The 25,643-nt window shown below is 34.3% G+C and overlaps 1 protein-coding gene across 2 annotated transcripts; it reads right to left on the reverse strand.

Annotated features, from left to right (window-relative positions):
- Nucleotides 1-831: 831 nt before the first annotated feature.
- LOC149822195 (KH domain-containing protein At4g18375-like) lies at nt 832-18,207 on the reverse strand. 2 transcript variants are annotated; one of them, XM_089980125.1, is made up of 8 exons: nt 18,154-18,207; nt 16,584-17,166; nt 4,308-4,817; nt 3,953-4,198; nt 3,624-3,872; nt 3,435-3,490; nt 3,258-3,348; nt 832-1,409 (listed from the first exon to the last, which is right to left on the reverse strand). In XM_089980125.1, the coding sequence occupies exons 2-8, from the start codon at nt 17,163-17,165 to the stop codon at nt 1,278-1,280; spliced, it is 1,866 nt and encodes a 621-aa protein (XP_089836251.1). In that variant the 5' UTR covers nt 17,166; nt 18,154-18,207; the 3' UTR covers nt 832-1,277. The 2 variants fall into 2 exon arrangements, with proteins under 2 accessions (XP_089836251.1, XP_089836252.1); XM_089980126.1 differs by lacking the exon at nt 18,154-18,207 and adding an exon at nt 17,269-17,391.
- Nucleotides 18,208-25,643: the final 7,436 nt, after the last annotated feature.

Genomic DNA, 25,643 nt, shown 5'->3' on the forward strand with positions numbered 1-25,643 from the left:
AGCCCAAATCGTGCTGTACTTTCATAGCAAAATCGACTCGTAACAACAGAAACAATGTGATCTTCTCAACAAAACTCCCGTAAGGAACCCTACTAGACATGATCCATTAAAAATCTACCCAATAATATCTCATCTTTAGCTGAAAGGATGACATACTAAGAAGCGACTACAGTTATTGCACTGAAACTCGAATTTGCTCCAAGAAGTGGTTATGGTATTTAATGCTCTAAGCATGACATTCTACGTTTTGATGAACGAATTCAGGGGGGATACGCTTGAGCATCAAAGAGGCAATGCAGAGTGACTTGACTCAAAACAGTGGTGGGGGATTCTGAAGTTCAGAACAAGAGGAAGAAAGTTGAACACCAAGCACAGATTACTGGTTGAGGTTAGTATAAACATCTGACAGAAAATCAGGGAAAGCAATAAATTTAGATGGACAAAGGCAGTTCAACAGTCAAATTTCAATATAAACATCTGATAGAGCAACTCTGAGCACTAAATATATACCTCAATAAAACACAAGCTTCCTGAAGTAAAAAAAGCAAGCAGTTTGGTTTAGAAGCACACTATCATCAGCGAACTAAAGACACCATTTTGAGACCAAGAAACCAAAAAAATATTCTTGCAACCTTTGAATCATGAACATGGGGAACCAGGGGAGAGGTGTACGAAGTAGTTTTCAGTGCACATTATATTTGTCAATGGGATCTAATCCTCTCAGGCATATAGAAAACATCATGCCCGGAACCAGAAATTACCATTTGCCAATCAGTACACAATTTTCCACACGTTGAAGGAACCTATATGCAAGGTAAAGCAAAGAACTGATTGATATGGAAAGAATACATAAACTATGAGTGGCGAGCACAGCGAGCAAAGCATAAAAATAAGAGTAAAGTTTCACATGAACATCAATTAAGAACTTGGTGAAAAATCAGAGCAGCAATGATGCATGTACCAGTTTGGAGCAACCGAAACAAAGCCACCATGCAGGAAGAATGATTCTGAATTCTAAGACATTTGATGGAGAGAAAGTACGTCCAACATGGAAAGAAAAGCCCCTAAAAGTGTCAGCTATGATCCTCCATCTTGGTAGACAGGGTGAAGGAAATAAAAGGCCAACAATATGAGACATATCTAAAGGATCTACCCTCACTCTCATGAAAAGAAAAAACAAAAACCTAAGGCAGATAAAACAGAGGAAACCCTGGAGAAAGACAAGTAGAGAACCATGACAAGGTAACCATTTGAATCCAAGGAGCTTCCATGGCAGTTTAAGTGGCCATTATGAATGCCTGAAGCAAGTTCTCAGCTGTGCGTTTCTGCTCAGGTGTACCAGATATTTGTGCTACGCGATCTGAACGAGAAGTCTTGGACTCAACGATTTCTATCACTGCCCCAGAGATCTGGAAAACCAACATTATTAGCACAATCAATATCAAGTAAGCAACTTAAGGAAAACAAAAGATGCTTTTGACCACATTACCATCTTCTAATGAAGCTACAAAATCATAATAATTTTGAGACCATTAAAAATGTAAGGTCACTAAAATTTGTCTTGCTTGAAAAATCATGACTCATGACCACACACCTCCTAGGAGTTTAGGACAGTTTCAAGTGTACTCACAAAATCACCACTAAGAGAACAAAGAGAATCTCAAACATATACATAACCTTTTTCTTGCATCCAAATACTTTCTTAATACCAGTATGCTTAATTTCGAAACTAGGGCGAACAAAATGTTTAGCAGATCTTGAAATGAAACCTGCTCAGTTCATTGCTATCCATAAAAGAGAAGGAAACTAGAAATAGTTCAAGGTACGGATTGCAATGATGATGATGAAACCAAAATAAGACATTTGTTATTTATGGACATGTGCCATCTGCGATTTTCGGAATTTATTAAATAATAAAAATATGAATTTTTTGAAGTAAATTTGGTGGAAATTTAGAAGTGTAATTAATGCTTAACTCTTAAGTTAAATTCACATGTTAAATAGAGACATAATTGAATTTAGTTCAAAATTTAATTTAAAAGTGAAATTAATTAGAGTTAAATTATACTTAGCATTTAAATTTAATTTATGCATGAAAGAGAAATTGTTCTCTATTGGTAAGTGGATGCATTATCTATTTGCTCATGCATTCAGTTAATAATTGTTTCTAAAGTTATTCATGTTATGCAATTGTGATTATGCATACAATTAGTACGTGCTTGAACCTATTTGTGTTGTGCAGTTGTGATTTAAAGCATGTTCAAATTAATTATTTGCTTAACTGAATGTTTACAATTAAATAGAGCATGTATCACGTATCATGTATATTGGTTCAAGTTTACCTGTGTTGGTTTAGTATCTTCTACTGGGACTCGGTGAGTCTGACCCCAAAATTACATGCAGATTGAGGATGGCTTGCGATGGTGAGATGTTGCGGCGGGTCGAGAGCCAAACCTTTTGTTTTCTCGGGCATTTTTGGAATAGACATTAATCTATTATTTTTGATATTTTATGGATTCTGATGTTAATTTAAATTCACAGGACTGAATTAATTTAATTACGCGATTGCTAAATTCAATTTAATTCAGTGTACGGTTAGATAGATATGTAAACCACTCAATCTTTTTAGCAAACGATTTTTGCTATTAATTTTAAAAGTATTCAAAAAAAATTATCATGATTTTCGGGTTAAAATTTTGGGGCATTCCGGGACATCCCAATCATCAGGACTTCAAGTCAAAGACTGACATCAAGAAAGTTGAAAGTTCAACTACAAGCGGAACGCTAACTACAAAAGCAAATAAATGGGCTGCTTTAGGCATTCTAACACCAACAGTTATTTGAAAATGCCAACAACACATGCATACACACATAAGAACAAGCACACATAAGATCTTGTGAAGAGGATTATGGACAGACGTTAAATGGATGCAAGCAAATGCACATCATCAAGATAAAAGGCAAACAGTGGCATTCCACAATAGTAAGTGAGAATGCAATGGATTAAGGGTTTGAAATGAAACAAACAGAAACCGATATCTTTGTGCAGAAACAAATGCTAAGATGATCAGGACACCGACTTTGAGAATTTAAATGGAGGCAAGCAAATGCACATCAAGAGAAAAGGAAAACAGTGGTATTCCACAATATGACAATAGTAAGTGAGAATGTAATGGACTAAGGTTTGAAATGAAACAAACATAAACAGAAACAGATTTGTGTGCAGAAACAAATGCTAAGATGATGAGGACACTGACCTTGCGAATATTGGCAATATTTGCACCACCTTTGCCCATCACTTTACCAATTGTGCTTCCAGGAATAACCATCTCTGAGCTAGAGGATAGCCTGCAATGCATGCCCAGTGATGACATGAAGATATGAAATACTGGGAAAGGAGTAACCAATCAATTTACTGATCAAGAGAAACCTACCTTCCATAAGGTTTAGATGTGTATGATGAAAGTGATCCATAACCATTGTCACCAACCTTCACATGGATCCAAAAAATCGTCAATGAGGACAATGATTTCATTTCATGTAAAATAATATAAAATTTCAAACAAAGATCAACTTTAAAGAGGAAATTAAGGATAGAATAATTCCTAGAAAGGTTATATTACCTGATACGACCCATATCCATGAAGAGAAGAAGAAAGCATGCCTAATCCACTCCCAGAATCAAGCCTTGTGTCATAGCTCAAAGGGGCTGCAGATGGCACAGTTGAAAAGGTCGAAAGTGTAGGAAGACTGCCAGGATAAAGAGGCTCAGAAGTCAAACGGTCACCATCCTTATCTTTGAGCACATCATCTCTCAGCCTTAAAACAATCTGACTAAGGGCATCTCTTACGCTGCCAGCTTCACCAGAAACCTAAAGAAAAAAATTGGTGATTTTCTCGATAGAAATTTGATATTAAAAAAATACACAGAAGAGTAAATAAAAAGTCAAACCTCAACCAGTTCCTCATCATCAGAAGCACATTTTGGCTTCTCGCCTTTTGAGATACGGATATCAGCTTTTGTTTTCTTGCGCATTTCATTTATTATGGACCCGCTCTTGCCAATAAGACAACCAATGACCTTAGATGGAACAAGCATTCGCATGGAAACACTCTCATCATCATCTGAATGATCATTAATCTTGCCTTGCAACAGCAAAACAGCTTCAACCGCAACAGATTTGACATCATCAACAGACTGCAATATGTCATACCTGATATGTGAACCACATGCTCCCCCAAAGAAAAAGCAAGAAACAATTAGAAGAAAAAGAGCAGCACTAAAATCCAGTGAAATGTTTCCTAACCTCAGTAGCATTCACAGTGATGACACACTCATCACAGTTGCCCTTGAGGTCATCAACATCAATACGAGCACCAGTTGCCTGCCTCACACTTTTGATGGAGCTCCCACCTTTGCCAATGACACGACCAATCTTATCAGATGGGCATAGCACTCGGACTACTAACTCCTCAGAGTGAGCAGAACCGCCATATCCAGAAACAACAGGAACAGAAGAAGAATAGAGGGGCCACTGGCTCCCTGCATCCGTGACATATCCATGCAGATCTGATAAGTGTGGTGCAGCACCAGATACTGGTGCAAGAGATCTTGGTGGGTGGACAAGAGGATCGGCACTGGGATAAAAGCCACCACTAGCATAAATAGGCACATCTGATGGGATAATAATGGGGGCAATTTCAGTAATTTCTGGAATACTAGTATCCAGTGAGATCTCCTCTTTTGGTGAAAACTTGTACAGGATAGCTGATACTGCATAGAGAGCCTTCTTCACCGCCTCATGGTCCCCCATGATCTGAAGTCACGGAAGCATATCATGTGAAGAAGCAAGAAAAATGAAAATTTACGAGTACAATACATACTTGGACTGCAAGAAATCAGATGCACAATTTTCATACAATATATTTCCCAATATTAGGTTTACAATAGGGCATCTCAATAGCCTCAGTCTTTACTTCCAGATTATTTGTCATAGGTTTTACCAGATCATATATAGGGATGGGTACAATATAAGTTGCAAAACCTATGATTCCAAAAGCAAGCTAGAAACCCTGGCCCCATGGCGAAACAAGGAGACTGATTACCCAATCATCACAGTCCTCGCCAATATCACCCAACTCTCGTCCAGGTAGATTGATAATTTGAAATAGACAAATGTGTATATGAGTTCTCATTATGAATCTATTATGTCATTGTGCATGTAATCATTACTATGTTCTAATATTCATGTCATGACATTACCTGAAAATTTTGAAATTTAGCATCCCTTACCATGTCCTCACCTAGGCTATGGCTATCTCATACCCACATCTAGGGAACCTGGTTGCCAAAGCCTAGCATAGCACTTTCTACTACAGTGTTATCTACATTCAAGGTTTACAGTTCAAATACCTACAAAGAAAGATTTTTTTTATAATGCCCTTCTTAATGTTACAAATAAAAAAAGCAGTCCTTATAACATACTAATGGTGCATCTCTTAATTACATCTATAGTTTGAGCAAAGCTTCGCATCCAACATGCCAAACCACATGTGACACTCCAACAGTGTCATCACAAAAGAGCTACACTTTCATTGTAAAGAACAATTATCAAAATAGACAACAGAGGAAATATTGGTTTCAAAAAGAACCATTGCGTCAGAAATTTTCCACATGGCCCAGCAGGAAAACAAGCGTCAGAAAATACAGGAAACATACAAGTTTCTGCATTTTGGGATGCTCCCATCAGCAAAAGTAGCAAGTTGATTGATGACAAGAAAAGGTGTCTCCGTATTTACCAACTTAAAAAAACAGGATAAATTTAAATCAATTTGTTATTTTAGAAGAGCTGGAGTGCTTTTATATGAATAAAATGTACCACATTTACAAAAATAAAAGAAGATCAAAGACCCATAATATTAGATAAGAACATAGAAAATGATCAGTGAGAACAACAGAAAAACATTACAACCAATGTTGCAGGGCATGATCATGAAGGACATTTACTACAGCCTGGTCAATAAAAAACAATAACAAAACATCGATTTGTTATTCTAGCAGGGCCGTAGACTCTAGTGCTTTGATAAAAAATAAAATATACAAGAATATTTGAACCGTAATATTAAATACAAATATAAGAACTGACTAGTGCAAACAATAGAATTACATCATAGTCTAGGAAATCCCCAACAGGCAACAACAAAATGAGAAGGCCAACCAAATCTTGCAAGATGAAAACATTAACTTTCACAGCAAGCAGGCCAACGCAACATCATAACCAATGGAGGAACTTTTGACAGAAGTCCCTCCTTAGCCAAACAAGCCATAAAGCAGTAAACAGCCATGATTTACCTTAACTCAGAAAAAGAATTGAATATGCAACAGCTGGTATGATGAGGAATCCCCATCTTCAACACAGGTGAGAACCAAAAAGGTGCTCTTGAAAAAGCTCAGTTGCTAATACATGTTTATATGATTTCGATATTGCTGCTTAAAGCAAATATACACAGATGATTTTCCAATTTTTTGCTTCTCTAAGAAATGTCCCACTAACTCTTTTAAAAAACAGTTATAAAGATAACAATTTTCATATCCCAATAGTATGAGGATGACTCATGCTAGCACCCTCAAAATATCATTGTAAACTATGTAACACAAACACATGCAGCATACCCATGTCAACACATAGGCGGGTACCAAACATAGTGTGGGTACGCTGTGGGTCGGGTCCCACACTGCTCCAGGTCAGGTCCAACCCAAACCCGAGTTTTCTTTAAGTTTTACCTTGGTCAAACCAAGGTTGAAGGGGCAGGGCCATTTTGATCCAGCCACAACTCTCTCTCTCATCTTCAATTTCTCTGGTTTTCCCGAGAGACAGAGGAGAGAGAAGAAGAAGAAACGGAGGAGAGAGAGAGAGAGGGAAGAAGGAGAAACGAAGGAAGAGGGTGAGAGAGAGGAAAAAGAAGGAGAAGAACCAAAGGAGGAAGAAAGTGGTGGAGATCAATATCATCTGTATCGTAGTGTATCGTACAATACGCATACGATACGCTATGACACATATCACATTGATGCAAGGGCACGATACGATACACACTCGTATCTCGATACGAGTGTGTATTGTATCGTACGATGCAAGACTGTATTGTACGATACGGTCTGTATTGTACGATACAATACCAACTTTAAAAAATGCAAAACTAGGGTTTTAAGGGTTTTTGAGGGCCGAAACCCTCATTCGTATAGAACATAGTCACATATATCGGTAAAGGTAATTTCTCGGCGAGAATATTTCTCGAAGAGATTTTCAAAAGTTGATAAATCTCGAGATTATCTCAGAAGTTTAAAAAATTGAAAAAAAAAATATAAAAAATAACAAAAAAACTAAGAAAATAATAAGTTTTTCATTATTTTTCTTCCAAATATATAAAGAAACATGTTTTAAAGGTTTTAAAATATAAAAGAAACAAAAAACTAGGAAATGCAAACTTAAAATAAAAAAAGAGTTTTTTTCCAAAAAATATCGCGATAATATCATGATATTTGATCTTCTAGTGATATTTTGAAAATATCGTGAGATATTACCTTTAATATCAACTACCTTAAAATATCGATATTTCAGGCGATATTTTCAAAATATCATCGATATCGATGATAGTGGTATAGAACATACTAGAGAGCTTCACACACACCCTAGGAACTATGAGACAGTTTTGGGGGGTCGATCTTTGAGCTAGGGAGAAGGCCTTCGTGATTTCATCAAGAGTGCATTTCCACCATTTTTTACCCAAAGAAGTGGCTTAAGGTAAAAAAAACTTATTTCTTGCTTTTATTGAGTTATTTTGGAAGAAGATGACTTCAAATGATCCTGTATGACAATGGGGCACTCGTGTAATTAGTGAAAACTGATTAAAAATCAAGTGTTTTTTTGGGTGCAAGTATTGCCATACAGTAAAAATCGGGACAATTTGAATGTCGAATGAGGAGAAGAAGAAGATGATGAAGAACAAGAAAAAGATAATAATGATGATGATGATTCATGGTATACTTCTTAAAAACTTGGTTATGTATTGTAATTTATAACTGTTAAGTATTCATAAACTTGGTTTTTTATTTTTGATAAATCTTGTGGTATGTTCTTAATTGAAAATATCACTATTTTGCATTGTTCTTGTGAGATTTGATGATTCATGATGTGTTATGTAGCTCATAAAGACATAAATGATTCACATGTGATTTTATGTTTGCTGATTACGGGTTATGATACGATACGCACAACCTTGGTGGAGATAGAAAGAGGAGGAGGGGAAGGCGTACATATCTTCTCCTTCCTCTTCTTCTTGTGTTCTTTTGTGGATGTTGGAGCGAGAGAGAGAGAGAGGGAGAGAGGTTCCTTCTCTCTCTTTATATATATACACACACACAAGATGGATTGGGTCCAACCCGATCCAAAATCCAAAGAATACATAGTTATCTCCCCGTACCTGCAATTTTTTAAATCGCTATGTAGTACCCTATGTACCTGCACCTATACCAGTACCCATGTGACAGACTGTAAAGGACTAAATCCAAGTGTGGAAAGAGTGATAAAATATCCATTTTGAAATTGTAATGAAAATATTGCAATATTTTCAAAATATGGGGATTATTTGACCTAGAGATATGTACACTCGCAAACATTAATTTGAGGACGCTACTCTTGACCAAGTAGTATATCCAATGGATGAACCATGCATGTTTCCTAGTTCCTTAGTTATGAATAGGTGCAAGAAAGGCTCTGATGTTGGTCCCAGAATTAAAAAAAAACAAATTTTTTATCTGGTTAATTTCTTGGGCAGTTGCATGTATCTGACTATCTGCATGCAGTAAGTGAAATTTATCCCACTATCAAATAGACATCCAAGTTGAATAGGTGTGAGCAAGTGGTTGGACGTGCAGACCAGAAATGAAGGGGTTATCGCTTGTCACCCCATATAATAATGTCAAATTAAGGAACCTGAATGGCATTATCTACTGACTTGTTATTATGCATGTCTATGCATATATGTTTTTTGTTGGGTACATGCATGTTTTATTTATATTCATTGTTTTTCCATGTACTTGTTTGTTTCTCTTTGCTTATCTTGAAATTCATATGCATTTATAGGATAGCAAATATTAGAAGACTTACTTATTCATACCATACATAAATTTTAACATAAAGCTTTTTCATTAAAGGCAAGTTTAATTTCAAGTTTGCTAGAGTTCAAACTCACTTATACATAACATACATGAGTTCAAAACGCAACAGAGGATAAGTTAGCTAGAGATTTTAAGCAAGCAAGGTGTATTGAAGATCAATATGTAAAAGATGATCAAATTAAGGAGAGATGGAGAAAATATTTTATTATTTGTTAAATGAAGAATGTATATATAAAATAGAAGAAGAAATGGAACTTAACAAAGGAATAATTGATCAAATTAGCATAGATAAAATAAAAATAGTGATAAAGAAGAAGAAAAAGAGCATTATGTCCATATAATATTTTTTGAATTTTGGATGTCCATAGACAAGATTGGGATAAAATGGTTCACAAAATGTCAAATAAGTGGAGAAGGTGTACAATGGTTCTTATTAGGGATGCACACGAGCAGAGCTTGGCATGTACAAGCTCGGCTCGCCAAAGTAAATATGTGTACAGGCTCGGCCCAAGCCTGAACCACTGGTGTTCAAGCTCATCTCGGTTTGTTAAGCTCGTCTTGAGTGCAACGGGCTGAACTGGTCCGAGCTCGACTTGGTTCGTTAAGCTCGTCCGGGGTTCGACCAAACCTAGCACAAGACCAAAGCATGGATTTCATTCCCGTCGTTCTATAAGCATTCGATTTGGAGATTTCAGGGCTAAAAAAAAGGAAAGAAAAAGACCACTGAGTGGACTTAGGGTTTGCTTACCTGAGAAAAAGGCGTCCTAGAATGCGCAAAGAAATTGAGGAGGTGACGAGGGACTTGCTCATCGGATTATCGGGGACTCAGCGAAGAGAAACCCACGGTGAGGAGGGAAAGAGAAGAGGGCTTCCTTGAAGATGCGGAGACAGAGAGCGCTAAGAAAAAAAAAATTTAAAGGAAAGAGATGGAAGAAAACCATAAAGAGGATGAAGTTAGGGTTTTCTTACCTTAGAAAAAAGGAGGTGACTAGGGACACTCATCAGATCATCAACGTAGACCCACTGATGCAGAGGAGGGCTTCCTTGCAAGCGCAGAGAGAAAGAGAGGAGGTGGTGGTGAGGAGGCGTCGACTGTCGGGGCAAGGAGAGTGGGCATCGGCCGTTAGAGGGGCAAGGGGAGATCGAGGGAGCGAAAACCGAAAGGGGCAAAAAAAACTTAGTTTGACTTCAAGAGGGTTAAAGGGGTGGGTCCGAAATACTCATTTACGGGAGTTGAGCCTTATTGAGCCGGCTAAGCCTTATCAAGCTCGAAAGGTTGATCAAAGCTTGGCTTGTTTGCTCATCTGAGCCTCAAACCGACGTACAAGCTCGGCTCATTTACAACACAAACAAGCCATGTGCCGAGCTTAACCAAGCTGACTCTGTTCGATGTGCATTCCTAGTTCTTCTCATAGTCACTGATATTGTCGATATTTTGAAAATATTGCGATAATATCAACATTGCGAAAAAAAACTTAATTCGACTTCAAGAAGGGTTGAAGGGGTGGGACGAGGCGGGTCCGAAATACTCATTTACGTGAGTTGAGCCTTATCAAGCAGGCTAAGCCTTATCAAGGTTGATCAAGCTTGGCTTGTTTGCTCATCTGAGCCTCAGGCCGACGTACAAGCTCGGCTCATTTACAACACAAATAAGCCATGTGTCGAGCTTAACCAAGTTGACTCGATTCACTGTGCATTTCTAGTTCTTCTCATAGTCACTGATAGTGTCGATATTTTGAAAATATTGCGATAATATCAACATTTTAAATTAAGCGGAAAATATTAGCAAAGTATAGTGACATTTTCAAAATATTGGAAAAGCATATATTATATAAACGCAAAAACAATAGCGACAACCCTCCAAATTTCATTAGATTTGGAGTTGTTTTAAATAGAAAAGAAGAGGAAAAGGAAGGGAGGAAGGGAAACAAGGAAGGAAAAGGAGAATTAAGGGAAAGGAAGGAAAGGAAAGAAGAGGAGAAGAAATAAAGCAGAGGAAAAGGATGGAAGGGAGAGGAAAAGGAAAGAAGGAAGTGAACAGAAAAACAAAGAGGCAATAGAACAAGCCAACAACTAAAGAGGGAAGGAAGGAGGGGAGGAAAGGAAGGAAGAGTGACAACTAGAGGGAACCAAAGAAACAAGGGAAAAAGAGGACGAAAGAAAGGGAAGAAAAGAAAGAGGAAAGAGAGGAAGAAGGAAGAAGAACTAAAGAAGAAAAAATATGCAAGCAATTTATCTTACTTTTTTTCTATTTTTTGCATTTTTTAGCTTTTAGAATTTTCACTTAATTTTTTTTATTTCTGATATTTTCCCAAAAAATAACTTTTTGAAGAAAACTTCGAGAAAAAAACCCTCGACAAGAAATTACCAAGAATGATACTGTTGACTATGGTTATTATACATAAGAATAAAGGTGATATTCAAATTTGTTTAACTGTAGGAGCATTATAACTTATGACTCACTATAAAACTTTGGGAGAAAATAATAGAGCAACATTTGAGAAGAGGATCACTTATATGAAAGATCAATTTAGTTTTATAACAGGAAGATCAACAATAGAAGCTATTTTCTTGTTAAGACTCGATAGAATAGAAAATTTTATAAGTGGATTTCATAGATCAGAAAAAGCCCATAGAAACTTATTTGGTTGGTACTAGAAAGGACAAATAGATACATTGCAATCATTTAAGATATGAACGAGGGAGTTGTAAGAGCTGTTAAAGATTATATAGAGAGACAAGTATGTTCCCAATTACAGTTGGGTTACACCAAAGATCCGCTTTAAGCTCACACTTTTCTACAGCAGTCCCACACTAAGTTACATCGTTTATACAAGAGGAGATCCCTTCATGTTTGCACATGATATAATACTTGTTAGCTAAGACAAGGAAGATGTACAAATAAAATTAGAACTTTGAAGCAGTACATTAGAGAAAATGGTTTAAGAATTAGTACAAAAAAAAATACATGGGAGTGCCAGTTTAGTGCATAAGCTAGTGAGAAAAATGTAATAGTTACAAAATTTTGCAATTCAACAATGTCTTAGGTTTCAATATTTGTGATATATGATACAACAAGATGTGGATTTAAGGAAGATATCTCTAGTAGGATTAGTGTTGATATCATTAGTAGGATTAGTGTTGGCTGCATAAAATGGATATAGGCTAGTAACATGTTATGTGACAATAGAGTATTGCTATGATTAAAAGGACATTTTTACAAGACTATTACAAGACAAACACCTTTATATGGCGTTAAATGATGGGCAATTAAAAAGTGATACAAAGAGAGAATTCATGTTGGGAGATGCATATGTTAGGATGGATGTCTGAAGTAACAAAAAGGTATAAGATTAAAAATGAACGTATCATAAAGCATCTAGGAGTTCCACCAATAGCCAAGAAGATTAGCGAATGAAGTTTAAAATGGTTTAAACATGTTGTACGAAGCTTATTACTCCACCAAAAAGCTTGACACGACACAATTAGAAGGAATTAGGAAAGGAGGAAGATCGATGAGAGAAGGCAATAAAAGTGAGATGAAGAATTGTAAGATGATCGAAGTTATAGCTCTAGATAGGAAGGAATGGATGAGTAAGACTCATAAAGCCAACCCCATGTAGTTGGGATCATAGTCACTGATATCGCCAATATTTTGAAAATATTGTGATATTATCGATATTTCAAGGCCAGCCGATATTTTCCCGAGATTTTCAAAATATTGCCAGAAACTAAAATATCATGATATTATCACAATGTTTTCTCAATATTTCTGATATTTTCAAAAACATCTTTTTTATATATTTTAAGTATCTTTATTTGATTCTTTTTATATTTCTAATTGTTTCTTTATGTTTTTTGCAAGAAAAATAATAGAAAACCAATTATTTTCCTATCTTTCTTGTTACTATTTATATTTTTTCAAAATTTAAAGTTTTCAAGATTTTCCATAGAAAAATCACTTTTAGAAAATATCTCCAAGAAAAAACCCTCGTCGAGAAATCACCTTGAACGATATAGGTGATTGGTTGGGATAATGCTTGATAATGATGATGATATAACATATTAGGACTGGTTGGGATAATGCTTGATAATGATGATATAACATATACGAATGTTAACGTATATCCTTTGAGCTAAAAACAAGTCCAATCTCAAGTTTACTGTAGAATTTTAGTTTTATAGGTTAGAGATAAAACAATATCTATATACTGTTATACAACAACAACTACGCCTTCATCCCAAAACAATTTGGGTCGTTTTATATACTGTTATAAATGTATTATTTATGGAAACAAGCTTATATTTAGTTGGAACTTGGAGCATGACGGAGGCACCAATTGGCTCCTATTCCATAGGAGCATGAGTTGGCAGAGGAAGCATGATTCCCTAGTAGGTTTCAACATATCATGGGTTTATAATTAACCAAATAAAACAATCAGCATCCAGGTCTCAACTTGTTGAAACCGCAACTAATAAAACTTGCCAAGTGCTTGACATTAGGTCAATATCCACAAGGACCAATTTGTTTAGATATGTTTGTGGCTCTATCTAGTAAACCAACATGGCATGTCACCATAGTGATCCAGTTGAGTTAAATTTTACCACGGACTGATTATGAATGATAATGAAACTGTGTGCAATATAATAATTTACTCTAGCTTTTAGTTCTCTGAGACTAACAAAAAACTTCCAATGAATGTATTCTTTGAACATGCAAACAGGAATACTTTCAAATTCGTAGTATTTCACACTAATGAAGCCACTTCTCTCTTGCTTAATCGAGGGAATGACCCATAATAATGCAAGCTAGAGGAAACCACCAAATACCTGTCTAGAAAAGAAAGAATAGATGCCATTGATTGATATATTACATGGTTTTAAAACTCGCCAAGTCAACTCGGTGACTCGGTTGACTCGGCTCGGCTCGACCCTCCAGCAAGTCAACCCAGCAGGGTAAACTTGACTCGGCCTTGACTCGGCCTGACTCGGTCTGACTCGGCCGAGTTCTGGGATATTTGAAATTTGATTTTTTGGGTATTTCAAAATAACAGTTTAATAATAAATAATAAATAATAAATAATAAATTACAAGACAAACCAGTTCAAAGATACAATAATCTATCAATCTTTATGTGTTGATTAAACATATTGGCAAAAAAAATGATTCAAAGATCTAACAAAAAAGTGAAGCATACACGTATCGGTGCTTGTACGTTATGTTCTGGTGTTGGGTGCCTTTGAGTGTTGTTTTATGAACACATATCATATCCTTCATTGTATATAAAAATACATTTTTGTACAAAGTCTGTATCACACCTGTGCATAACAATATGTACCCTGTCATCCTTATTTTTTGACAGAAACACCCATATCATACCAGTTCTGCTGATCTTGTACAGTATGCTTGTACATGTATCCATGTGACAGCATTTCCCTTGGTCATAATTGGAATTTCTTCTGGTGATTCATTCTCTTATTGTTGTTTTACCTTGTTGCAACTAATTCAATCTGGCTTTTTATGCAAGATGATGTGTTGTTGTTCTCAATGAGGTGAGATCACTAGAAAGGAAAGCTAACAAAAGCTAGGGTGTCTTCTGGAGAAGTTTAGCTGAAATTCCTAAACCATTCTATTTAGAAACTTGAGTTTAAGTATGTTTCTAGACTCAGTTACATGGGGCCTTCATTGAATACCAAAGACATGCTTGTTATGAAGAAGTTTCTTCATGTAACTTGATCTTTCCATGTGACCTTGTTATGAAGAAGTTTGCACTTTTTCTACTCTGAACTTGCAATTTTTTATTGTCAACTCTTTAGACTATATGTTTACTGAAAAACATGGTTTGAGACAAATTATATATTGTTTTTCTTTTAAAATCAAAAGTTAACAAAACCCGGTCCGAGTCACCAAGTTGACCCGCCGAGTCACGAGTCAATAAAGAACGAGTCGAGTTCCGAGTCACGGGTTTTAAAACCTTGATATATTATACTGTAAAGACTTATTGCACATCCTGCTCAACTATCCTAACAGAATAAATTCCACAATAAATAGAAAGAAAATTTTACCTTTGTCAGAAAAACCTAATGGAGCAAATTTTAGAAACATTTACTTAGGGTTCTTTAAAATGACATGGTTCTCAAACTCATCTGTGGTCTCAGGTTCTCGTGCATTTACAGTTTCCTTCTTGATTTATATTGAATTCGTTGAGGCCACCTTGCATTTGAGAAATTTCTACGCATAGATAGAAGGCTGATGATGGCCAGAGGAGATTTAGATCTGAAGACTGAATCCAACCATAACATTCCATGAGACAACATTGCTAGGGGACACAACAAAGTACGATGTCAAGTGTTCCAAAATGGTGTCTGCTTCTAGACTAAGCCCAACCATATATGCATAGAGCCATCACAAAAGGATTGAAGAAATGGTTCAGAAATCATCAGCAAAAATTGGGACAAATATATTTCAAGAAGGATTTCCAGGTTGTCATATGGAAAGATTAGTGCAAAAGAAAACTCTTGTGATTGGGTGATGGAAAGAGGAAAGGAACTCAGAAGAAAATTCAATTCAATCATGTAAAGATGATGAAGGGCCTTAGTACCATTTGAGGAAGAGGGTAGGCGGCGGTAAGCAGGAAGGGGGAGTACGAGATTTTCTAGCACGATAAGAATTAAAAAGTACTTTCTGAAACTAACTATAATTTGGAATGGTTGTTTCAGATGAGATATCCATAGAGACCAAAGTTGGATATCTTTTTGAAAAAGTTAGATATATTGTTGAATAAAGCCAAAAAGTCAGGTAATACTTTAAAATTTTACCATATTTTATTGCTTATAACTTATAAAACAAGGTCTAGTAGGATCATATGTTCCTTGTCACACAGAAAATACATTTTAGTATAGAAATTTGTTTCCAATATATTGTATTCTTAATAATGACCTCCATGAAAATAGCCATATCCATGTGATGGTTCCCATATGATGTTACCACAGATAATTATTAATTTTTAGTTATTTTGTGTGCATCAAATGGGCCTTCAACAACTTAAGTTTTAGCACAAAGAAGCAGTTGTACTCATAATCATCTAGGTGTTCCTTTTCCTACTCATTATCCATGTTATTACTTGCAAGGATTACCATAATTCTTCCTCTTTTCCCAAAACTAAGGACTTTCACCATCACAAAATGTGCAAATTGCCTGATCACATGATATGTTAGCATACATTAATGTGTAACATCGTTGTACATATTTATACTTTAATACTACTCTCCAGGACACATGGCAAAGTAGACCAGATTCCTAGAACAGAAAGAAGCTAAGAAACATGTATTACGTATACACCATCAATTAACAGATAATAGAGGTGCATGATGTAATCTATGGTGTAAAACATAACAGCACTTACCTGAACAAAGTTATCGAAACCCATTGCACAGGAATGAGTAATGTCATTGGCATCCTTTGGGGTAACTTTAACGTTGGCACCAGTCTTGCTCCTCAGCTTCTTTATAGTAGTTCCACTTTTCCCAATTACATTTGCAGCCTGGCTGGCTGAAACAAGCAAGTGTGCTGTCACTTTCTGCTTCTTATCAGAATCCCCTGCCACTTCCAATGCACTGACTATTGCAGAATGCACCTTCAGAACACCGTCTTGAGCAGGGCAGAGGATCTCCATATCATCGTCATCAATGTGTTTTTCCTTTTTCTCCTTAACATAGCAATAAATCGTAATGACCCTCTCATTTGCACCAGGAAAGGGGTCAACTACCTTTACTGTTGCCCTACTTTCCTGCCTTATGGAGTTTATCACTTTACCACCCTTACCAATCACGCTTCCAATGACATTATCAGGGCATAAGATTCTATAGACGACCAATTCTCCATTAGATGGCCCTTCTTTGTTTCCAAATCTTCGTTTTTGATACTTAGCCTCACCATCTGATCCACCATCCTTTGGTGGGTTTGATCGCTTTCCTGTCTCACCCATTCTGTGACACACATTGCCAAGAAAAATAGTAAAAACATGGGTGTAATGGATCCAAGAGGGAGGAAACACATTTAATTTGCAAGAAAAAATCTAAAGAAATTACCACAACTGTGCTGTCAGATGTGCACAAAGTGTACCAGAGTCACCAAGCTTACAAGTAGAGCTCAAACATGATTCTTTTTCTTTCTTTCTTTTTGGTGGGGATGGGGAGCAAGAGAGATGAAATATGATATTCGAATAACGAAATTTACAAAAACCAGCAGAATTTATTCAAACACGGGTGTACACAAAAGGAATTTACAGATAGCTGAAAGAAACCCAGATTGCACAAAGAAATTCATAAAAATAAAAAATAAAATCTCTGCCAGGAAACGAGAAGAATAACCAAAGAAAACAGACAAGATTTCGCAAGTGTATTTCCTAGAGAAACACTACCACAAATCCCCTGACTGAGAAAAGCATAATAACAAGAGAATGATGCCACCTACCATAATTGAAGGCCCAAGGAATAATTTCAGATAGAGAAAATGAATAAATAGAAAGCAGGAACCCCAGAGAGAGAGAGAGATGCTTCCGAAAACCAGAGCCACATCAGCGTCCCAAATCATAAATGAGAAGAGAAGGAAAACAGAAGCCCAAAATAGATAAAGAAATAAACCCATGAAATCCCTTATCCTGTATCAGAGTAAGCACCCAAAAACCAATCAAAAGAGGAAAAGAAGAAAAAGAGAAGGTTGGGAGGGTAGCAAAGGCCTAACGGAGAAAAGAACCGCATCAGAAAAGGAGTAGATGAACCATAAACCCTCAACCAAATCAATAGCGAAATGAAAAAGCAAAACCCTACCAAGAAGATACCACCAAGAGCTACGTGAACATGCTTAAAAAAGAAAGGAAAACCTCCAAGGAGAAACAATATGTTATCCATGTCGAGAAACAAAACGGAGGAACGCTGCTAAGCAGAAGAGCTAGGAAAGGAGAGAGCTCGTACCTCGGTGAGGAACCGGAGAGAGAGAGAGAGAGAGAGAGAGAGAAAACGGGGGGAACGATCTGGTAGTGAGAGGAGCCGAAGTAATATATAGGGCTTACCGCCAGTCAGATGTCCTCAACAAGCTTGTTGAGTCTGGATTCTGGATCATGTGGATCCCTTAAAAGCTGGATATGTGTTTTTTCATAGTTTTTTATTTGAAATTTTGGCTAAGTTTTTTATAAAGATGATAAATATTATAAAAAATTTATTTAATTATGGGTGATGTTAGATGGGTCAGGGCGTGGCTCAAGGCCACTGACAAGACCAAAACGAGGTGAATGATATTTGTATTTTTTTTTAACCTTTAAATTTGAGCAAAAATCAAGCAAAATTTATGTTAAATTTAGGTAAAATTTAAAGGAAACAATCAGGTCACTATATCGTTATATGCGTCTAATAATTCTGAGAACATTGATATTTTGTTTTTCTAAAATTGGGTTACGGTTGACCCAAAAGTCGTATTTTTCAAAAATGACTCGCCTCTATTTTTATATATTTTGGAAAGGATAAGATAGAATCCAATCCATTTGATCTAAGATGATATACATATGGACCCAGCCTAGGACCCATATTAACTAGGATCTAACTTAGGTTAGATTCATATAGATTTGGATCTTGGATTCAAATCTAAAGCTGAAATTCAAGTACAGCTAATTTAAAACTTTAAAATCAATTTAAAGGTTAAATTAAGAAAGAATTATGCTATGAGAGAACTTTCAAAAGGAGGGTGATACCCTCTACAATATTATAAAATGTAATTATTTAATAATTAAATATTAATTAATTAATATAAATATTAATTAATTAAATTCCAAAATTATATTTATTGGATAAGGTGGAGTTTTACATTATGTAAAACTCTACCTAGATAGGTGTTCTAGATAGATGTCTAATTAATAAAAAAAAATTATATATATACATAAGATAATAAGAGGATAAATATGAGAAGTTATAGAGAGATAGAGTTCTACATTTGGTAGAACTCTATCCTCTGAAGGATAAAGGACTCTAAAAGAAATGTCACCTTTTCTTTAGAAGACAAAAAAAAATTATACAAGAGTTGAACTCGTTTCTCTCTCTAGATTTTGTTTTTTAGAGAGAGAGAAGGGAAAAGAAAGAAAGAGAGGAAACGAGGAAGAAGAGAAAGGAAAGAAAGAATCAATTTTTCTCACCGATCGTCCATTGTTTTTCGGTCATTTTCCATATCCAATCAAAGAAACGAGTTTCTCTCTAAGTTTTTGCGGAAAAGAATAGGTAGAAATCCAATTCATGTATGGATTTGTGGAAAAAAGAGAAATATAGAATTAAATACAGTATATATCTATAAACATGTATAATGTCTATTAAATATATATATTGGTTGAATCCTTGGTAGAAATCGATTTCCCTAAATGCACAATCTGAAATACATGCAAAAATATTTTCAGATTTTTGGTACTTATGTTTTTTATTTTTTTGAGAGAAAAACAATAAAAGAAACATGTAAATAGATTTCTTTTTGGTACCTTGATTATATTTATGTAACTGCACATGAAATTGGTCATTACTGAGTATGTATATATATATATAGGTGGTACTCTGCCGATTTAACTAAAATATGTTGGTTGATCTGAGGAATTGAATTTCTTGTTGTTTGATGATGCATTAAATGTTCATAATTTTTGTACATTATTCATACATTTTTATGTATGTTGAAGGATAAAAACTCATGAATTGGTATTTTTAGGTGCAAAAAAACTATGGTTGGAATTTCACTCGAATTCGAGCTAAAATGAAGAAATAGAGCAATTTTAGGGTATTTGGAGCGAATACCAAGGTAGATTGGATCCGGACCCGATCCAAAGTTGAAAGATTGGATCAAAGACTGGATCCAAACCCTAAATATCCATAAACCCATTGATTTAAAGTGTATTCTATCAGCTTTTACCGAAACTCGCCTCTCTAAAATGCATTTAGGTACTTGTAAATAGTAGCTAATGTTGACTTTTAGCTAGAATTAAATTTTAGTTAAGGTAGTTTTTAGAATTAGGAAAGACTTTAGTGCTTTAAATAGTGAAAAATTTTAAGGTTCAATGTTTTTGCAGCTTTGGAAAAATCGTTCATCTCTCTCTATATATATAACCCTCTAACGCCTTCTTTCTTATGTGTGCCCTCTTTTCTTCTTCTCTTCCTCCTTTCCTTTTTTTGTGTGTGTTGCTGTCACTTATTTTTACAGGAGTTGCAAAATTTTTCAGAGAGCTTCTAACTCGGATTTGGCTTGTCGTCTACCATCACCGAGGCCGAACCGTGAACCCTCTTCAACCATGCCTCATTCTATGCTTTCACCATCATCCTTCCCCTCTGTAGCTCGGCTCCCGAATGTCTGCAGCAGCGGAAGGTAATAGGTAGACCACCAAGACGTGAAAAGGCTTCACTATTGCTTCAAAGGCCATTTGTGTTCTCCCCCATTCATCGGACAAGCCAAAAGGTAAGTCTTCTTCCCTTTCTTCTTCTAGTTAGCGTAGCGTCAGTGTCCGGTCGTGGGTCTGTCGACCTTAGGGTGTCATGTCAGTCCAAATTATATTTTTTATCATCTAAAATTCTATCAAGATCAAGTTCTTGCTTAAGCAAGAACCGGTCTTGAATTTGATATTTAACCGATTGAATTAAAATCTATAGATTTCAATTCTTAAGAATCAATCGGTTGAATAATGTATATAGTGTATATAATGTAAATAGTTTTAATTTTTTTTTCTTTTAGTTAATTAAAATTTTGGTTTTTGAATATTTTTGTCAGGTCTGGGTGTGATCTAGCTGCAGCTAGATCCGACCATTAGTTGTTCGGTTAGGATTAGTGTTAGCCGATTAGGGTTAGAGTTAGGCATTCATGTAGGTTAGGTCAGTGTAAATACAATATTCAATTTTTATATTCATTAGTCTTAATTTTGATGTTAAATAGTAGTCTAATAGTGAATTAACGTTAGGTTAATTAGATATATTTACTTTTGCAAAAAAATTAAAGTATAGCTAAATAGTTAGCATCTTATGATAGATTTGATAATTTCCATTTAGTCAATTATTATGATGGGTTTAATATATGTTCTTTATGTCATTAATAGCTAGGTCAACAACTAGGTGGAATTACGTTAATTAGACTTAGGACAACATTTCTTTTAGCAATTAGTCTATTAGGTTAGCATTTTAATTTTTGTTGCATTCCATTTGTAGCAAGGTTGACTTTTAATTAAGGTTTGTAAAATTCGTATAGTGCATTATTTGAAGTAGTACATTGTGTCTTCCTTAGGCTCCATTTGATTTCTATTGTTAAGTCTTAGATTATACTCTTATTTTAAATTGAATAGCATACTTTCCAGATTTTGATGTGATTGATTTAGTAATTAGGATTTAGTTAGGATATTCTTGCATTTTGTTTTTCTAGCAACAATTGACTTTGCATAGCGTTTTTAAAATCGTGTATTGTAATTTAAGTAAGCCTTTTGAGTGATTTGTTTAGCTTTAGTTAAATTTCAGATTTTGAATTGTTAGGTTAGTTATTAGATGTTGACTTCTAGGGTTGATTTTGGTAAATAGAAATTTTTGGTAGGTTTTCATTGATAAGTAAGGGTATCTTTGCATTTTGTTTTTGTTTTTTTGTAATAATTGACTTTGAAGTAGGTTTTAGAAAATTTGTGTGGTAGGCTAGTGTTATTTTAGGTAAGCAAATTGTATTTCCCTTAAGTCATAATTTAGTTTCCATTTTTATTCTTAGCATTAGATCTTTAGCTTGAATTAAGAATAGTGTTTTTCGTATTTTAAATTGATTTGCTTTAATTAAGTTTAATGATTAGGGTGAGCCAAAATTGTGTAAGGTGACCATTTAGGTAAGTAATTCATTTCTGGGGTGTCTTAGTTGAATTTCTATTTTGAATTTGTAGACTAGTTTCCTTGTTTAATTCATTGTCTAAATTAGGTTGGTATCATTTTTTTGTCAAGTCATTTAAGAGGTAGACTTAGTTAGATGTTTTGCATTTGTTTCATTTATTCATTGCCTTTCTCATTTGTGATTTGATTTTAGTAATATTCTTTAATTACCTTCTTAATTATCAACTTGAATTAGTCTTTTATTTGTAGTAAGTTGAATCAGCTATAGTGGGGTCCACTAGGGGGCGTGAGCATCCAATTCTAAATCCAATTCAAAATCACCCCCTTGTGCTCTAATTAGGATAGTTAACTTAAGTTAGTTTTAAATTAGCTTTTAGATTTAACTAAGTAGGCTTAGTTTTAAATGCAGTTGTAAATTCAAGTTAAGTTAGATAATTTACTTTATGATAAGTTACATTAGGAATTTTATTTTTATTGTTTTGAATTAATTAGTGTGTGCTTTTAATTAGTTGGGTCCGTACATAGTATTTGCTTAAGCTAGTTTCATTCAATTAGGGTTAGTCGTGTAGCACTCCTATGTATTTAAGTTCTTTTGATTTCATGTATGGTAGTTAGGCTTTAATTTTATGTTATGTATATCATTTATTGCTCTTGTTTTGTAGTATCTAATTATTGCTTAGCGTAGTCAAGTAATATAGTTATTTAGAATTTATTAATTAATGTTTAGCTATTAAGTGTAATAGTAGCTTAGCTAGTTAAATAGTTGTTATTATTTTATCTCTTAATTAATTTATTTAATTCTCGGTTTTAGATTAGAGTTGAATTTGTTCAATTCCTGTTCTTTTAGCATCAATTGAGTTTTGCTTAAGTAGTTCTTTAGTTCTTATCGTTTTAGTTAATTAATTAGTCGAGCAAAGCCAAAATAGTGATTTATGTATGAGTCGATTTTTATCAACTTTGTCTCATCATTTTATATGTGTTTTTAACAAATTTTGACCCAAAAATTTTACACTGACTTAATCATTATGTCTATTGCACTTCTGCCAAAATTCAGAAATTTTCATGCTGATTTGGTCAAGTAATTAAATCAATTTTGAATACCAGTTTTGCAGAAATTCATGTTTTGCTTAATTGCTATCAAGTGGCATTTTCGTTAATTGAAAAATCATTTTCTCTAAATTTTGGAGAAAATTTTAAACTTTGTAAATTGGGCCTGTTCTTTGAGTGTTTTCAGAATATCTCTGCAAAATTTTACAGCAATCTAACCCCGTTTACATTTTTAAAACCCCAAATTTCCAAAGTTTGCCCCTATATTTCCCGCTTGATCAGTAATTAGGGTAGTTTAGTAATTTCATTTAAAATTAGGTTTTATTTTTTACTTCAGCTATTTTTTTTTTATTTGTAGTTAGATTAGATTTTATTATTTTGTCAGAATTTAGTAAATTAGTTAGAGTAACTTAGTTAAATATTTAATTAGTTGTTTAACTTTGTGATTTACTTGCGTTGTAGTCTATTTAATAGTTAGTTGTCTAGTTTAGCGTAGTTGTAATTTCATTAGTTTAGAATTAGTTTAATGTCATTTTATTCATTGCATGTTTCCTTTTTAGTTAGTTAGATCTTTAGTGTTAATTAGTTCATTAAATTGTTTATTATTTTCTTAATCCTGATTTAGTGTTAAATAGATTAAGTACTAACTTGTTATTTTAGTTAAATAGTTTAGGTTATTTTGCAGGTTTAAATGCATGAAGAGGGCGGGTAGTGAAGTTGATCTTGTGGTTTCTTCAAATAACATCAGAGTCTCACAACTTAGTTAGATTAAGATTTTATTTTTATTACTTATGTCTTTATAAACATTGTAATTCTTTTATTTTTGAGATATTAATAAAGTGAATAATTCAAGTGATCTGCATTTTGCCACATTCCGTTCTCTGAGTTCGACCTGGTCTTACCACTAGTGTAAGCTGGTTTATTTTTATTATTTGGTGTATAGTTTACACACGAGTTTTATTAAAAAATATTGTTTTAAAATTGCTTTTACAAAAGTTACACAATTGTTCATAGATATTTTCAGGATTATAATCATGTTGTTTCTTAGACTATCATGGTATTCAATTCGTTGGACTGAAAAATCTGACTTTATCATGCTCATATGTAGATTGATTTTCCACTTATTATATTTCTTTAACTGGTAATTAGTTTAACTTGCTATTTTGAAGATTGTTATTAAACCCAGTTGTTAGATAAAAAAATCAAATTCAGCATGTCATGTCATGGACTGTTATTAATGTTTTTCTATTCTGGCCGGCTGTCATAAATAAGTGGTTGTCATTATGTAAAACCTGAGATTTTTCTTTGATAATTAGTAAATAAATGATAAATTATCGATGCATTTATGACTATAATTATGAATTTTTTATTTTCTTAAATTTTTTTCTTAATTTTGATTAATTATGAACTTTTGTCTCAAGTTATGAATAATATTTTAAGAATAAGTGAAAAAGACTAAGGTATAAAGACTATTTGAGTTTATGTGATTTTGGATCTTAATAAAATCGCCATTTGGATCCAATATAGATCTGAGGTGTTGTTTGGATTGGATCCAATTTAAAATATTAATTGGATCCAATGATTATGGATTGGACCTTCATAGGGGACGTCCTATGTGGACCTCCATTTGAATCTAGGAGTTCATATGAACTAAAATATTATTTAGTTTTATATTTAGACAAATAAATTAAATAAAGATAAAAGTGATCATCAAGATTTTTAATATTAAAATTTATTTAAAATAATAATTAAGAGAATTAAAAGGGTGAGACACCTCATACCTCTAGAAGAGCCCATATTGGTTAAAACTTGGTAGAGTTGGTTGTTGAATAGTAAAACCTAATAATCCTATTTAAATAAAATTAGGGAAAATCAACTAATAAAAGAGATAGGAGTCTAGAAGTTGGATTTTTTTCAAGAAATGACACCCCTTTCCCTCCACACGATTTTTGCGAGGGAAAGTCCCTTTTTAACCAGGTTTGGGTTGTGGAGAGGGCTATATATACCCCCTCTCACACGTCCCTCTCACTTTTTTCAGAAAATCTCTCTCTCTCTTCTTTTTTCCCTTTTTGCTTTTTATTTTCCCTCTTCTTAAAAAAATGCCTAGAAGGTCTGAAGTAGTTTGTGCAGCCATTAAACCTGCATATACTTCGGTGGTTGTGGTGGTATAGAGATTGGACTACCCGATTTTCTCATTGTCTTAGAGATCTTTGATTTTTTAGGTAAGATTTGCATAATACATGCTTTTTACGTATATTAAGCATGCATATTTGAGTTATATTTATTTTCAGCAGTATATTTACATGTTTAGATCTGTTATACATGTTTTTTTTTTTATAAAAAAATTGTTATTTCGATTCAAAGAAGGTGAATCATGAGTTTTTCATAAAAACAATTTTGAAAACATGCCTAAATAGGGTTTTTTCATTGGTTCATATTAGATTCAATCATAACTTGATTATTGTTGGTGTTATTTATGAGTTAATCTATATTAAATCTGATCAAATCTAAAATAATGTGATTTTAAAGGATTTATGTTCCCA

The sequence above is a fragment of the Nuphar pumila genome, chromosome 11, assembly GCF_984573655.1.
Source record: "Nuphar pumila chromosome 11, dmNupPumi1.hap1.1, whole genome shotgun sequence".
NCBI lineage: Eukaryota > Viridiplantae > Streptophyta > Magnoliopsida > Nymphaeales > Nymphaeaceae > Nuphar > Nuphar pumila.

Excerpts from the sequence above, each read along its gene's own strand:
- LOC149822195 (XM_089980125.1), bottom strand. The coding sequence starts at position 17,165 with ATGGGTGAGACAGGAAAGCGATCAAACCCACCAAAGGATGGTGGATCA. Across the intron at positions 3,873-3,952 it reads ATGATGAGGAACTGGTTGAG|GTTTCTGGTGAAGCTGGCAG; the intron begins GTTTGACTTTTT and ends TTTTTTCTTTAG. Across the intron at positions 3,349-3,434 it reads ACATCTAAACCTTATGGAAG|GCTATCCTCTAGCTCAGAGA; the intron begins GTAGGTTTCTCT and ends CATGCATTGCAG.